The sequence below is a fragment of the Myodes glareolus genome, chromosome 21, assembly GCF_982192425.1.
Source record: "Myodes glareolus chromosome 21, mMyoGla1.1, whole genome shotgun sequence".
Classification (NCBI taxonomy): Eukaryota; Metazoa; Chordata; class Mammalia; order Rodentia; family Cricetidae; genus Myodes; species Myodes glareolus.
In genome coordinates this window covers 51,691,980-51,706,832 of record NC_142046.1, presented here as the reverse complement: position 1 = coordinate 51,706,832, position 14,853 = coordinate 51,691,980, and the positions used below count along the sequence as shown (strand labels likewise).

The window sequence follows — 14,853 nt, the reverse complement described above, 5'->3', positions numbered from 1 at the left end:
AGAGTTTTTGAAACTGCTATCTCCTTCCTTCCTGCCTGCCTGCCTGCCTTCCTTCCTTTTTTCCTGCGTTTATAATTTCCGTACTATATAGCACTTGGTGACATCACACTTTTGATTTATGCATTATGTATTTGTCCTGGTGTGACAAAATCTTGAAAGGTAAATATTTGTATTTGTGTTGTACCAGAAAGAAAGCAGTTTGGTTATTCTAGCCTCTTCCTGACAGGAACAACTTAAGGAAAGAAGTTTGCCTTGATCTGCATTTTAGTGTGTTACCTGACGGGTTGTGAGGAGTGGAGAAAATGGCACATACAGAGTACAGTTGGAATGAAGAGGAAGCTCAGCGTGTTTATTTTATACATCTGAATGGATGAGGCAGGTTTCTTCTATATGGCTGAAGGAGGAGGTGGGGTTATTGTATACAGCTGAACAAAGAGGCAAGTTTAGCTAATCTTCGTAGGGGTTGTCTTAGTGAAGCAGTCTCAAGCAGAGTGACATTTAGTGTTCACAGTGTCAACATCTGCACATGGACCAGGGCCATTGGGGTCCTTGGCATACCTGTATGCTCATGTCAGCAACACACAATCACCGAGGGCTCCCTCCACCCCCGTTGAGCTTATTTCCTCATGGTGGAAGGCATGGCAGCTTAGCTGGAAGATGCATAGGGCCATTGGTCTCATGGTGTCCATGGTCAGAGAGAGGTGAGTGCTGGTGCTTCACTTGCTTCTGCCGTTTTAGTCAGAGACCTCAGTCCTTGGTGCCATCTTTATTGACAGAATTGTCTTCTAAGTGGTCCTACATCCCAGTATACCAGTAAAGATTAGCCCTCACTGTGTCCTCAACAATATTAAAGAGTTAGAGAGGGATCCTCAGACCTAAAGATCTGAAAGCTGTTGCTCTGAAGGAGTTCACCTTAATAATGTGCTTATTGCTGAGAAATGTTAGCAGGGAAGATGGATATGGTGACAAAGATGGGCTACCTGTTGTGATCGGTGGGCAGTGGGGGAGAACAGCGAAGAGATTAGAAAGAACTGTAAAAAGCCCTAAGATTGACACCTAGGGTCGGGTTCCATAGATGATAGATGAAGAGGCTCTGTGTGCTGGAGAAGAATGATGGGACAGTGATGAGAGTGACTGTTTTTGTCAGATTCTGGATTGTGACAGAAGGGAAACCATATTTAGAGTCACAGTATTGATGTAAATACAAGAAGAAAGGATCCTAGCAGCATTGGGGGGAAATCAAGGGACGTGCCACAGAGAGAAGATAGAAAGCTAGCCACCACACCCCAAAAGAGGGTGTGAATGAATGAAGTTCAGGTGGTAGGTGGGCTTTATTCATAGGCTGGGCTAAGAGCATTCCTTTTCCTGTGTATCTGGGAGGTTGATAGTCCAGGATATCCAGTAACCTTTCCCTCTAACTCCCAGTATAATCAAGTTCTTTCTGCACCGCTCCTCCAATATTGGTTAGTAAACTAGAGCCAATCTCCAGCTCTGCTTTTCTATTTTAAAAGTAAAGTGGGAATGGATTTGGGGCTTAAGGGGTGGTTAAACTTTCACAGAAGCAGTCACCATGCTGTATCTCCTTATTACCAGTGATCCTGTGGTTTTCTCATGTTGTTGAGCCTGCTTTGAGCTTCCCTATGTAAATACAGTGTTTTTTCCCTTCTTGAGCTTTTTCTAAATTCTGTACACTTGCCGTCCCCACACTTAGCTCAGTAAACAATAATAAATCAAGGAGTTTATGATTATTAATATCAACACTATTCCTACTCTCTCTCTAATTTTGGTTGTCTTAGGATGTTTTTCTCTGCCTTGCTTATATCATTGAATTATATTATTTTCAATAATTGACATAGGAGAAACATAGTAGTGTGTCTGTGTTTCTTATGTGAGCTTACATAAAGCAGACACACAGCCATATTCCACTTTGCCTCAAAGTTCTCTTTAATACTCACCTTTTGTAATTCTGCATGAGCTAAACTAGAGTTGAACAGCGACATTTACAAATATGTTTTATTGCTAGAACTAATTTGCTTTTTATCTTCTTGGTATTTGTTCATTGGTCTTCAACTGGTCCTGTAGTTTAAGAGGGCTGTGTTATTTAGCATTACGAATATTAAGCTAAAGGGACACAGGAGCTGAGGTGCTTGTTGCACCTGGAGCATTCCTTAGTTTTACTTTGTTTAGTACACACTCTGGGCTCTTTTCCTCCTCTCTCTGCCAACAGACACAGATAGCTTCTCTCTTGCTATTCACCTTTTCTTTAATGCCCTAGTCTGAATACTCAGTAGAAAAAGAAGCCTAAAAATGACTTTCATTATAAATAAGTTGGAAATTTTTTTATTTTTATTCCCATTTCCCCATATCCATTGCTTTTGCTTTGATTTAAATATGCTCACTTTAATGTGTGTGGGCAATGGTGACAACACACATCTTTAATCCCAGCCTGGCCTACAGAGTGAGCGCCAGGCCAGGACTACACAGAGATACTTGGGCTTTGAAAAACTGAAACAAATAAACATAGATATTTTAAAGAGTAAATAATAAATGTGCTCAGTTTAAAATGGACACATGTAGCTTCATGCCCTCAGCAGTTTTCAGAGATGCTCTTTGTACCCTGTAGCCTCCATTGTCTTCTGAAGTGTTAGAGTCAGATATGCTGTGCTATTCTTGATGGCTTCTTCTGTTTTTATCCTTTTGCTAGTAGTAGTTCCTAATTTTGCTTCCTTCCAAAAACCTGAACTCTTATCATGACAGTTGTTCTAAGACATAAAGCGAAGCAACTTCACTGCGTACAGTGAGCATGTGTACAGTGACTGTGGTCAGAGGTGAACACTATGCAAGAGAAGTGTTTTGTGAGAGTGATCAGTACATATCACCTTCTTATTCAGACCACAGTCAAAATGAATTATTGGCCTTAAACATTCTTGCAAAATACCTGGACTTTTTTTTTTTTTTGTAACTTTTATTAAAAAGAACCAAAGTATCTCAGCACATGGGAGACAGAGGCAGGCGAACCTCTGAGCTCTAGGCCAGCCTGGCCTACAGAGTGAGTTCCAGGAGAGCCAGAGCTACACAGAAAAACCTATATTGGAAAACTGAGAGGTGGGGGGGGGGAGGTGTTTCATAGCACCATGCAATAAAGGGTACATTCTTAATAAGGATCTATATTTGATATAAAATTCAGAGGGAGGGAGAGGTGTTGCTAGTTTCTGTGTTGCCCAAATATATACATGATTAATTTCCTAAAAGAGGAGAGAGAATGAAGGAAAAGTCAAATATGGGGCTGTGGATATCAAAACTCATTTCCATAAAATAGGAAGGGCATATCCATCAGTCTCCTGAGATGGTATCCCTCCCCCCAACCCAGTTTCAGTACCCAGTTTACTCACTTGGAAATGTTGATATACTCTTTTTAGGTAATGCTTATTTCTTCACACTCTAAAAACTTTGAAATGATAGTTTCTAGGCATTTATTTAGCAAGCAAACAAAACATTGTTAAATATTACCCTTTATGAAAATGTGTTTAATAAGGTTGGTTTCTCAAGCAGAAAAACTTGCAAGCTTTTTAAATATAAAACTTACTGGAAACTGGAAGAGAAAAGATTGTTTTAATTTAAGTGGGACTCTTCTAAGTTCAGTCTCGTATAGTGCTTGATATATTCTAGTAGATGATCAGTAGATATTTCTTAAAAGAGTAAGTTAACATCACTGTTAACCGTCCTCCTTTAAAAAAAAAAAAAGGTCTTCATCCTCCTCTGTCGGCCCATCCACGCCACCCTAAGGTGCTCACATTACCTGGCATTTAAGATGATAATACTGTGTAAGTAAGTTCATCTAAAAATGCAGTTTTCAGACTTTTAGGTATCAAGATTGAAGTCTATAGTCCTCCATGTTATTGAGAATCCCAAAGACCTTTTTTTAAATTTATTTTTTTATTTTGTTTATGTGCATTGGTGTTTTACCTGCATTTATGTCTGTGTGAGGGTGTCAGATCTTGGAATTACAGACAGTTGTGAGCTGCCATGTGAGTGCTGGGAATTGAACCCAGGTCCTCTGGAAGAACAGTCAGTGTTCTTAACTGCTGAGCCATCTTTTCAAGCCCTCCCCTCCAAAAAAAAAAAAAAAACTTCTTAAATGTAGTTTACAACTCTGAGTGTTTACCATTTTAGGAATAAATTTTTTTTATATGGCCAAGATATGTAAGTACACTATCCATAAATCCTTAGTAAAAATATCCTGTGTTTTCACAGTCTCTGAAATGTTCCCTGTTAAATTTCATTATGTTAGCTACAAATGATTCTTACACACTTATCAGAGCAGGATTTGTGAGGCTTTGAATTTTACTCCAAATATTTACGGGGAAGCAAAGGATACTGTCCTATATAATTGGTGAGGATGTTGAGCAGAATCTCTGTAGCCCTTATGCATTTTGGTAGCCAGAAATGCCTTCAGGTATTGCTAGGTGTCTAATAGTGGGAGGAGAAATTTCTTTTGATAAAAGATTACTTTTAACAAAGGGGAGGAAGTAAAGTATGTTAACCATGGAGGTGAGTAGAACTATCTAAAATTTAAATCACCAGACATGCAAACAAGCTCGAAGTGTCACTTGCCCATAGTTACATGCATTGCAAGTTAATGGCAGAAATTCTAATTCAAGAGCCTGCCTTACAAATAATCAACCCTAATTACTCTTCTGGGGGAAAAAAAAAAGATCTTTTAGAGTACAGAATCTTTAGGTTCAAGATCATTTGGAGCAGTTGTCAAATATGCCAGTCCAATTAGCGTCTGGAATAAGGGCACATCACAAGTGTTCATTTCACACACGGCACGTGACTCTTAGAGTGGAGCTTTGAGCTCAAACTGACATTGCTGAGAATTTTGTTTTCAGTATTTTATTCTTTAGTAGAGTTTACAAAATACTAGAAAATACATTTTTATGACAAAAATACAGTGAATATTTTACTAATGTTCTTTATTTCTCACTTTCTGAAATAATTGAGTAACCATGACATCTTTCTGCCCTGTGAACTTGCTATGGTCTAATTACTTTTCTACTATAATGGCACAATTTTGGCCTTTAATTGCACTAGGAAATTATAAGGAGTAGTACTATTATTTTTTGTGTGTGGGTGCTTTGCCTGTTTGTATGTCTGTAACACGGGCATGCCTGGTAACGGGAGGTCAGAAGAGGGCTTTGGATACTCTGAAATTGGAGTTCTGGGAAATGATCCTGGATCCTCTAATTCAAAGAGCAGCCAGCACTTCTAGTTGTTGAACCATTCTCTTTAACCTAAAAGTAGTCGTATTTTTTTATTTTTTATTTTTATTTTTTTTTTGACTTTTTTTCAGAACAGGATTTCTTTGTGCAATAGGCCTGGCTGTCCTGGAACTCACTTTGTATACCAGGCTGGCCTTGAACTCACTGAGATCTTCCTGCTTCTGCCTCCCTAGTGCTGGGAATAATGTCATGAGCCACCATTGCCCGGCTAGAGTGGTATTCTTTTATTTTAGAGATTATTACACAGGAAATTCATAATTTGCTACTTTAGATAGCTTTGTCTTTGTCCCAGTGATACATCAAAATCACTTCTAGATCTTTTAAGGTGTCTTTTGAAATATTTGAATTTGAAATGGAGACTCTGTTTAGAAATAAAGGCTTTGTAAATTGAAAATCATTGCCAGTAGATATATGGCAGAACAGTTAAAATTAAGACTAATCACAAGCCCCCGAGAAAATTGTTGTTGGGAAAATAATAGTGTATGTTTGTGTCTGTGTCAATGGGAACTGAATTTAGAGCGTCTTGTCCCAGGCAGATGGTCTGCCTACTGAGCAGTACACTATATTATCCTTCCTATTCCTTGTGTATAGCTCTTGAAGTATTAGTAGGTATCCTCATATTAATACTGTTGAATATAGATTGGTATTGCCATTGAGATTGAATTTTGTTTTTTTTTAATATTTATTTATTTTATTATTATGTATACAACATTCTGTCTGTATGTATGCCTGCAGGCCAGAAGAGGGCACCAGACCCCATTACAGATGGTTGTGAGCCACCATGTGGTTGCTGGGAATTGAACTCAGGACCTTGGGGAAGAGCAGCCAGTGCTCTTAACTTCTGAGCCATTTCTCTAGCCCAGCAGTCCATATCCTCAGACATAGCATTTACACTTAAAAATATCACAGCAGGTCTGGAGAAGTGACTCACTGGTTAAGAGCACTTGATACTTTTCCAAAGGACCCAGGTTCAGTTCCCAGCATCCATATTATAGCTCACAGCCATCAGTTCGTCCAGTTCCTGGGGATCCAGTGCCCTCTTCTGGCCTCTGTGCATAGCACACACATGATAAGTGCAGGAAAGCAGCCAAAAAGTAAATAAAGTTTTAAAAGAAATTAATCTTTTTAAAGAAATAACACAGCACAGAGGTGTATGTGTATGTGTAGAACTAGAAACTTGTGTTTAAGAGATTGACTGTAATAAGTGTATGAAAGACAGTTACCACTTCTTGTCTGTTACAATGGAAATAGAAATTGAAACCACTGTTCTAAATTTTGCATATTGTAATTACTCTGATAATGCTAAGACTGCACGGTGAATTATCTCAAGTTATTGCTTCCCAAACCCACTGATTTCATCCTAACAAGTGTTCTCTATGGCTGTTTGATTCTGCTTTTGTGGCTTGAAAGCTGCTGACAAGATAATTTGGATAAGGGAGAAAGTTCAGCTTCATTCTATTTTATTCTACTTAGCAAAGTCTTAAAGGGAAAGCCAGAGAAAAGAAAATGTCAGTAAACAGTTATGCTACATAATGAGAAGATGGCAGTCTAAATCACCAAATTACTATCCACTAATATTGAAGACACAGTATGTTCTTCTTAACATACAGGAATTCTGTTTTAAATGACCCAAGTGAAAGCTTAGGTTAAAATGGTAGGATAGTAAGTAACATGGTTGTTAGAACTCAGGTCGTATATGCTGGACATGTCATGTAAAAGACAGTGAAATATACAGACTTGAAAAAGTGTAACTGTTCATATTGGAGCGTGGTTACCCACGTCCTTCTTGCTGGTGCTCTCACACTTTAATCTTATGGTACTGTCATGTAATAGGACAATATGTCATAGAGTAGAGTACACTCGAAGTAGCTAATGTTTTTATTTACTTAGAGTAACATGGAAAAACTTTTATTTGATGATGTTTCCAAAGCATTGAATATATAAACTTTTATGGTAGGTTTTAGAGTTAGCAGGATAACAGATTTCCTCTGAGGAATCAATGTTTCTTGCAAAGATTTCCAGATAATAGTTTATTATTAAGTTTTCTTTCTTTTTCAGAGATAGACTACTCAAATTCCAGGTCATTATAGTTGAAAATATCCTTGAATTAGAATGTCCATATTTCATAATAGATTTTACATAATCTAAATAAAACATCAAGGAAGCAAAAACAATTTCACAGCAGAATTTGCTATATTCTGAAATATAGTTTAGAGAATTTCTTTTAAATTATTATTTAACTTGTATGGGTATTTTGTGTGCACGTATGCCTGAACACCACATTCAAACTTGTGCTTGCAAAGGTAGAGGATGTGAGGTCCCCTAGAACTGGAGTTACAGACAGCTGTGAGCCATCATGTGGGTGCTGGGAGTCAAGTCCTGGTCCTCTGAAAGAGCAGTCAGTGCTCTTAACAACTGAGCAAATTTTTCCAGCCCTGAAAACAGAATGTTTTACACATTTCACATTCTTGGGGAGAGGGTATTAATTTGCATTGACTGTTTTTGTAAGGATTGAGGTTTTGATATGTACTGTTAAGTAACAAAGATTTCTCCATTATTATCATTTCTCATTCTAGTTCAACAAATTCTGCCAAAAAATGTGGTTAACAATTGAGCACTGGGTGCAGGATGGCTTAGTAGTTAAGAGCCCATGTTGCTCTCGTGGCGGACCTAAGTTCCGTTTCCAGTCTCTGTATGGTGATTTACAATGATCTTTTATTCCAGTTCCAAGGAGTCTGTTTCAATCTTGTGACCTCCTCAGGCACCAGGCATGTACACGGTGCACATACATGCATACAGGTAGAACACCCATACACATAAACTAAAATTCAAAAAATAAAGATCGAACACAATTCTTAGCAACTGTAGGTAAAAGTTGGGTTACAGTGACCATCCTTGAATTTGGGGTGTGGATATAAATCATTCAGACAGACAATGAATTGTACTTTTGAAATCAGTCATTGGCTTGATAAATATTTCACTAACGATACTTAATATAACTTTTCTTTGTGTTTAAAGTGTTTCTAATTTCTTAAAGGTTTAGTTGAAAAGAAATTAAATATAGTCCTGTTAGCTATTAGTAATTTTGTTAATATATTATCTGATGTGTGTTGCATGTTTTGTTAGGCTTTGTGAACTCTAACTAAATAGAAAGAGAGCAAAGGGCAGTTCCTACCCCCTTCCCGCTGATGTGCTGTAACCCTTTGTGGGATGCATTTATGGGGAAGACTTTAATGATCCCACCTGTGACTTGTAGAGAAAATCCATAATGATTTACGTCCCTCATCTGCCACAGCACTAGGATTCTGTGTTCTTGTCTCAACTTTATTTGCATTAAAGAAAGACAGTTTCGGATTTTAGCATAAACCAAGAAACCACATGATTAACTATAAAAGTTTTATTTAAATAAACACCTAGGTTTTAAATGAAAGTATAACTTTAATTGTATCACCTCTAGATTACTTTAAAATTTGCCTTTGTTTTTTGAGCAAATTTTCAACTGCTAGGAAACACTCTGTAAATTTCTGCCGTATGAGTTCAAATGTCTTGGAACATGAAATGCCAGAGTAGTGTGTTTCAAACCTGGTGTTCGTAAAGCCAAACTGTTTTACGAGTGCTAGCCTTTCCTTCACTCTTCTCCTGTGTGTGGGAATTCTTGGGCCTTTTATGATCATGCATTATTTTCTCCTCACTCTAAAACAAATCCAACTTTGCCTTCTCTGTTCATCCTTACTGAGGTCAGCTAGTAAGTTGGAAAAGGTAGAAAAGGAAAGAAAAATGATAGTGTATTAAGCAAGAACAATAAAAATAATTTGAAAAGTTCTATAGGAAGTATTTGATGTATACAATTTTACACCTCATGTAAATACACAGGTAATGCCACTGATGGCTTTAGATTGCTTTAAGGGAACCATTGGGTGTGATGAGTAGTTTTTAAAGTCACAATTTGCTTCTTCACAGGAGAATCTTATTAAAAAAGGTGCTGCGTCTGCAGTTGTGGGTAGCAGCAGCATAGGTTGTCTCTGTAGGTTAATGCCTTAGCTCAGCTTTCTATGTCTCCTTTAGTCATTTCTGGACTACAACCTATTCTCTCTGCAGGCATAAGTTTAACATTTTGAAAACTGCAGTTAGTCTCTAAACTTTGTCAGTGATGTGCCTCTGTAGTGATTAGATACTTGCAGAGTTTCTGCACATTTTCCTCACTAATTGTAAGTCCTCAAACAGGCCTGTGTATGAATGAATTACTTAGAGAATTGATAGTGGTAGACTTCATTGTGTGTTTTTGTTTTGTTTAATATCAGTATTGTTTACATTATTTAGATGTAAACCCAACAAACTATTCCACACACATTTGTGTTAGGACTGCTGGGGGCCTAAACTATGTTCTGTGACGCACACATGCATACACACACATGTGTGTGTTCATAAATAGAAAATGTTTTGCATACTCTACAAATTACTTGCAAGCTTACTAGGGCATAAGCTGCTAATCCTTTTATATTATTACACATAATTAAAGTCTTGAAACAAAATGCATGGACATATAGGATGGTTCATTATGTCGTTGACATAAAAAAAATCATTGTGTGCTAAGTTATACAGCAGGTGCTGGGTTCTAAGTGTATTTCTTAACCAGTCCCCACATTCCTGTGATGCTGATGGCATTGTATTTTAGATTGATAAGAAATTGATTTCTGATGCAGCACAACAGTGATAATAGTACGTAATGGATGAACTTATGGTACCTGGACTATTAACATGTTATATTCTGTACAACTCCACGTATATCCACAAAGTGAAAGATTTGCACACAGGAGAAACGTTAGGGGATCCCAGAAGGACAGAGGTCTGAATTCAGTAGCGATATTCTCTTTACAATCTAAGCTCAGTGTGCCGTGACCTCACAGTCTTTTGTCTCTCACTCACTTTATACAGTCCTGAATTTTACCGCTTGTTTCCACTCCTTTGGACATTATAGTTTAAAGATTTTAGACTTGTCTTTTTTTCTTCCCTTCTCGTTCCTCAAACTCCCATTTCATTTGAGATGAACCTCGTGGCTTTTCTTCTTTACTGTAATTATGACCTCTTTTAATTCTGCCTCCTTTAAGTGAAGTTACCATTTCCTCAAAGGTATATTTCATTTCCTCCTACTGAGAAATTGCATTCAGAGGGGAAAAGCCTTTATAAGTACTACTTTATATACCTTTCAAAAATTACCTTGAATATTGAGTGTACTGTGTAATGGATTTTTTCCCAAATATGTTTGAGAATTTGTATATAATATACTACCATCTCATCCCAGTCATCTTGTGATAGCTGAAGTGTAGCATTTTAATGGTTTGCAACTAAACAAATCTGTTTGCCTCTTGTGAATACATTACCCTTTCTCTTCAGAAATGTAGCGGTCTTAGCCTGTGTAAACCAGTGTTCCTTGGGGTAAACCAAAAAATACTGATTCTAGTATTACTTTCAGAATTAAGTTTTATGATTTTTTTGTTTGTTTAGTCAAAATCTAAAGATAGAATTCAGTAGAATCTTGGTGTGCTTTACATTCAGTGTGACGTTAACTTACTCTGAAAAATCTTATTTTCTTAGGTGTTAGATACATTTGTTATAGGCTGGGTGAGGTGATCCACACCTTTAATCTCAGCACTCAAGAGGCAAAGGCAGGAGAATCGCTGTAAGTTCAAGGCCAGTCTGGTCTACATAGCAAGTTCCAGACCACCCAAAGTTACATAGTGGACCCCCCCCCCCCCGCATATATATATTTGTTGGCATAGATTTTTGGAAGACATATTAATAAATTATTACTGGAATACTTGCTTTTATTTTAATACAGGGTTAGGATTCTTCATAAAGATGTTAACAAATTTTTGTTTGTAGTACCCTAAAAGTAGATTTATAGGGTTTCCTTAAAAAAAAAAATCTATGGATTGTAAAGTGAAAAACTTAAGAAATAATGTGTGATGGGTAGGTGTGTAGTTATGTTTTGAATTACCTTGCCATTAATCATTTAGTTTTTGATTCGGGGCATGTAGCATGTCAAGTAGAGAAAATTTAAAGAGCATTTGGACTTTAGGATTGCACAGAACTAAGTGTGGTTTGAATTCCTGATATCCAGCACTAGTAGTGCAAACCTTGAGTAAGCTGTTAAGTAGACATTCATATATTTCTCTAGTAATAACTGCATGCTGGACCCTGAGGGGAGAGGGAGAGATGGGGAGAAGATAGAATGTTTATCTGTAAAGAAATCAAAGTGGCAGCTAGGAGTGGTGGTTCAAGTCTTTACTCTCAGCACTGAAGAGATAGAGGCAGGTGGATATCTGTCTCAAAAAAATAGTATAAACCATACTCAGATTATGGATTATACAAAAACATGCGATCAGAGTTGGTTTATTGGCCATTCTTTGCTCACCATTGGTTTAGAGCATAATTTATGTGTTTACTATAATTGTTATTGAATAATAATTGCCAGGCATTCAAGTAAATGGTCTCTTAGATTGGGTTGAGTATGTCCGTTTGTGTTCTGTCCCTATTTCCTCATTGAAATGTACTTTTTATAGACAAAATATTTATTAGTAGTTAAAAACAGAAAATAGTTAATTTTCCTCTTTTCTTCACTTAAGAATATTAAGGGCTAATTCTCAGATTTCTCATTTTCCCTTAAGCCAAATTCTGTAAATGTGAACTTTAGTTATAACTTCTAACTAGATTGCATGCCAGTGACTGCATTTGCATCCTGTGAGCACTGTTGAATGCTTTATTTGGCCTCAAAAGTAAAGATGATTTTTACATTGACAGTAATAATTTTGCATATTAAGACCATAATTTAAAATTTTGTTAACTTATTTTCCTTAGACACCAGAGAAGAAACAATCTGAGTCATCCAGGGGAAGAAAGAGAAAAGCAGAAAGTCAGAATGAAAGTAGTCAGGGTAAGCAGACGCCATCTTCTTTCAGAGACCGTGCACATTTATAATGCATTACTCTAATTTTTAACTAATCAGGACTGTAACTGTTGAATAAGTGCTTTGTGGTTTGCAAATTTTATATCTACTGTATATTCTCTGCATTTATAATAGCTAAGGACTGTACTTCACATAGAAATAATAAAAGCATGAACCTGCAGGCCTTTGTACTGTAGGTAGTTAGCTCATGGTTCCTGTGTAGGGACTTTGACAGTTCCTTGTGTTGTTCATTTGGGCCTAGAATCTGGTAAGCATTTCTTTATCTTCTTTTCTTTTCCTTTTTCCTATGAATTACAATATTAAAATAGCTTCTTGTTTTTAAGTACAAGTTTTATATCTCACTTTAAAACAAGCAACCTATTCTCTTCTTTATTAAGAAAATAATTACAAGAATAATTACACAGTACCTGTTTTTTGTTATGCCCATTTCATCCTTTTATCTGCTTTTTGTGATATAAACAAAGTTATTTTTATTAGGCTAAACATGATCCCTTCTAAAAATTTTCTCTGTGAGCATAGTGCATGTGCTTTGGTGTTTGCAAGTGAGTGTGCTTGTGCACATGTACAAGAGAGTGTTGAGTGCCAGGGTTCTTTGAGGTAGGGTCTCTTCCTTGAACCTAGGGCTCATTTTTCTTGCTTGGGCTGGAAGCCAGCAAGCCCCAGTAATCCTCATGTCCGTCGTGTCGTGTCCCCCCCACCCCCCACCCCCCCGGCTTGGAGTGAGGTTACAGGTGTATGTAAGGTGCCTGCCTTCTTACATGGGTGCTCTATTTATTTTGGGCCCTGAAAAGATGTACAGTATAATGTATAATGATGACTTTATACATAGAGTTACATATTTTGGAGCTAGTTCTTAGCCATAAGATCTAGACTTATGAGCTGCTTTACCACATACATGTAGCACTGAAATCAAAGGGTGTACTGCAACAGTTGTCTGGGAAATGGAAGGGCTTCATCTACGGCCTTTTTAAGGTGTAAAGTGTGTTCAGTCTCACTTTGCAGTTGCTCCCTTTTTTCTTGTAGTAGGCCATCCAACCTGTGGTTAGTGGGCATGGAACTTCATTTTAAAGGTACATTAACTTATTTTAGCAATAGACTGACAAGATCTTAAAAGTAAACACCTAAATAGGATGAAGCTTCCAAACTGGTTTAGTTAACTTTTTAATGGTTTGTGTTTTAGGGGCCATTGGTTAAAGGCGCCCTCCACCAAGCCTGACAGCTCGAGTTCAAAATCCTTGGGACTTCCATGGTGGAACAAGATAAACAACTCTTGCAAGCTGACCTTTAATCACCACCTCCCACTCCATGCACTCCCAAACACTAAATACATTTAATAAAAAAGAATCCAGGCCTTTTATCTGTCTGGTCTGCAGTCCACAGAAATGCCTGGTCTTCTGGGTGAAGGTCGTTGCCTAATTAGATCTCAGCATCTTTTCCTCTTGAACGTTTGTTTTAGAATGACTGGCTTATTGTGTTTCCTTCCCAACTCTCCTAAAGTGATCTTCAAGCCCAGAAGTAAACCTTCTTTGTCACCTCTTGACTATGTTAAGTCATGTTTTCATTCCACAGCCAGTACTATTTAGTAGAAATACTTAGTTCTTTTAAGAAATCAGACCTGTCTCTTGAAACTGGTAGTGGGGGTAACTTTTCTCCTTAATCATAATTTACTTTAGAGGAATGGTTCCTGATTAAAATTAGACTTAAACGAGGGAAAGAAAACATGGGAGGGGGTCTATATAGGAGCAGGGTCCTCTGAAAATGCAATATCATATATATGGGAAAGGGTATAACATAAAAATTTGGGTTCATTTAGTGGAAAAGAATTAGGGAAATAGCTTTTAGGTAGGCAACCCAAAACATCTCTTCTTCATTAAGACTCAGAGTCTTCAGGGATGTTACCAGGGACAGAAAGAACATTCCATAGGATGAAGTCACTGCAATCCAGCTGACTGAAAAAAAAATTGTATGAAACTTTTGTCAAAATTTCTGGAGAGCAGACTAGAGAAATGGCTCGGCAGTGAAGAACACTAGATGCTCTTCCAGATGTCCTGAGTTCAATTCCCAGCAACCACATGATGGCTCACAACCATGAGTAGTGAGATATGGTGCCCTCTTCTGGCCTGCAGACATACACTCAGGCAGAACACTATATACATAATAAATAAATTAATCTTTAAAAAAAATTTCTGGATAGCAACTGTTTTCCCAAGCCCTTATTTAATTTAAAAAAAAAAAAACACCTCAATTTTGTTTAAGACTGTTGGGCCTTAAGTACAGAGTTTGTTCACAGTGCCTGGCAGCTAAGATGTATTTGTTACACTAATCTTTTGTTACACTAATGTTAAGACATCTCAGTGTGTTGTGGCATTTGCCTCCAAACATGTCTGAGTTTTATTTCTAGCACTCACATGGTAGGAGAGAACCTATTCCCACAGTTGTCCTCTAGCTATCAAGTGGCAGCCGTGCAGGTGTGCACACATACTGTGCACAAACACAGATTAAATAAATAGTATAAAGCCAAGAGTTAAGGAAACTAAATGAGCACATAATAATGAGTCAGAATTCAACTGATGTCTGTTTATATAATGCAAAGCTTTGACTGAT

General features: G+C 37.4%; 1 protein-coding gene across 2 annotated transcripts in view; it reads left to right on the top strand.

Moving 5' to 3' along the window:
* The window catches only part of Tlk1 (tousled like kinase 1), a 103,580-nt gene that overhangs the window by 46,598 nt on the left and 42,129 nt on the right, over nt 1-14,853 (top strand). For both annotated transcript variants that reach the window (XM_085680972.2, XM_048426250.3), the window contains one exon: nt 12,141-12,216. In XM_085680972.2, coding sequence (XP_085537098.1) covers nt 12,141-12,216 — 76 coding nt within the window. The remainder of the gene's footprint in view (nt 1-12,140; nt 12,217-14,853) is intronic.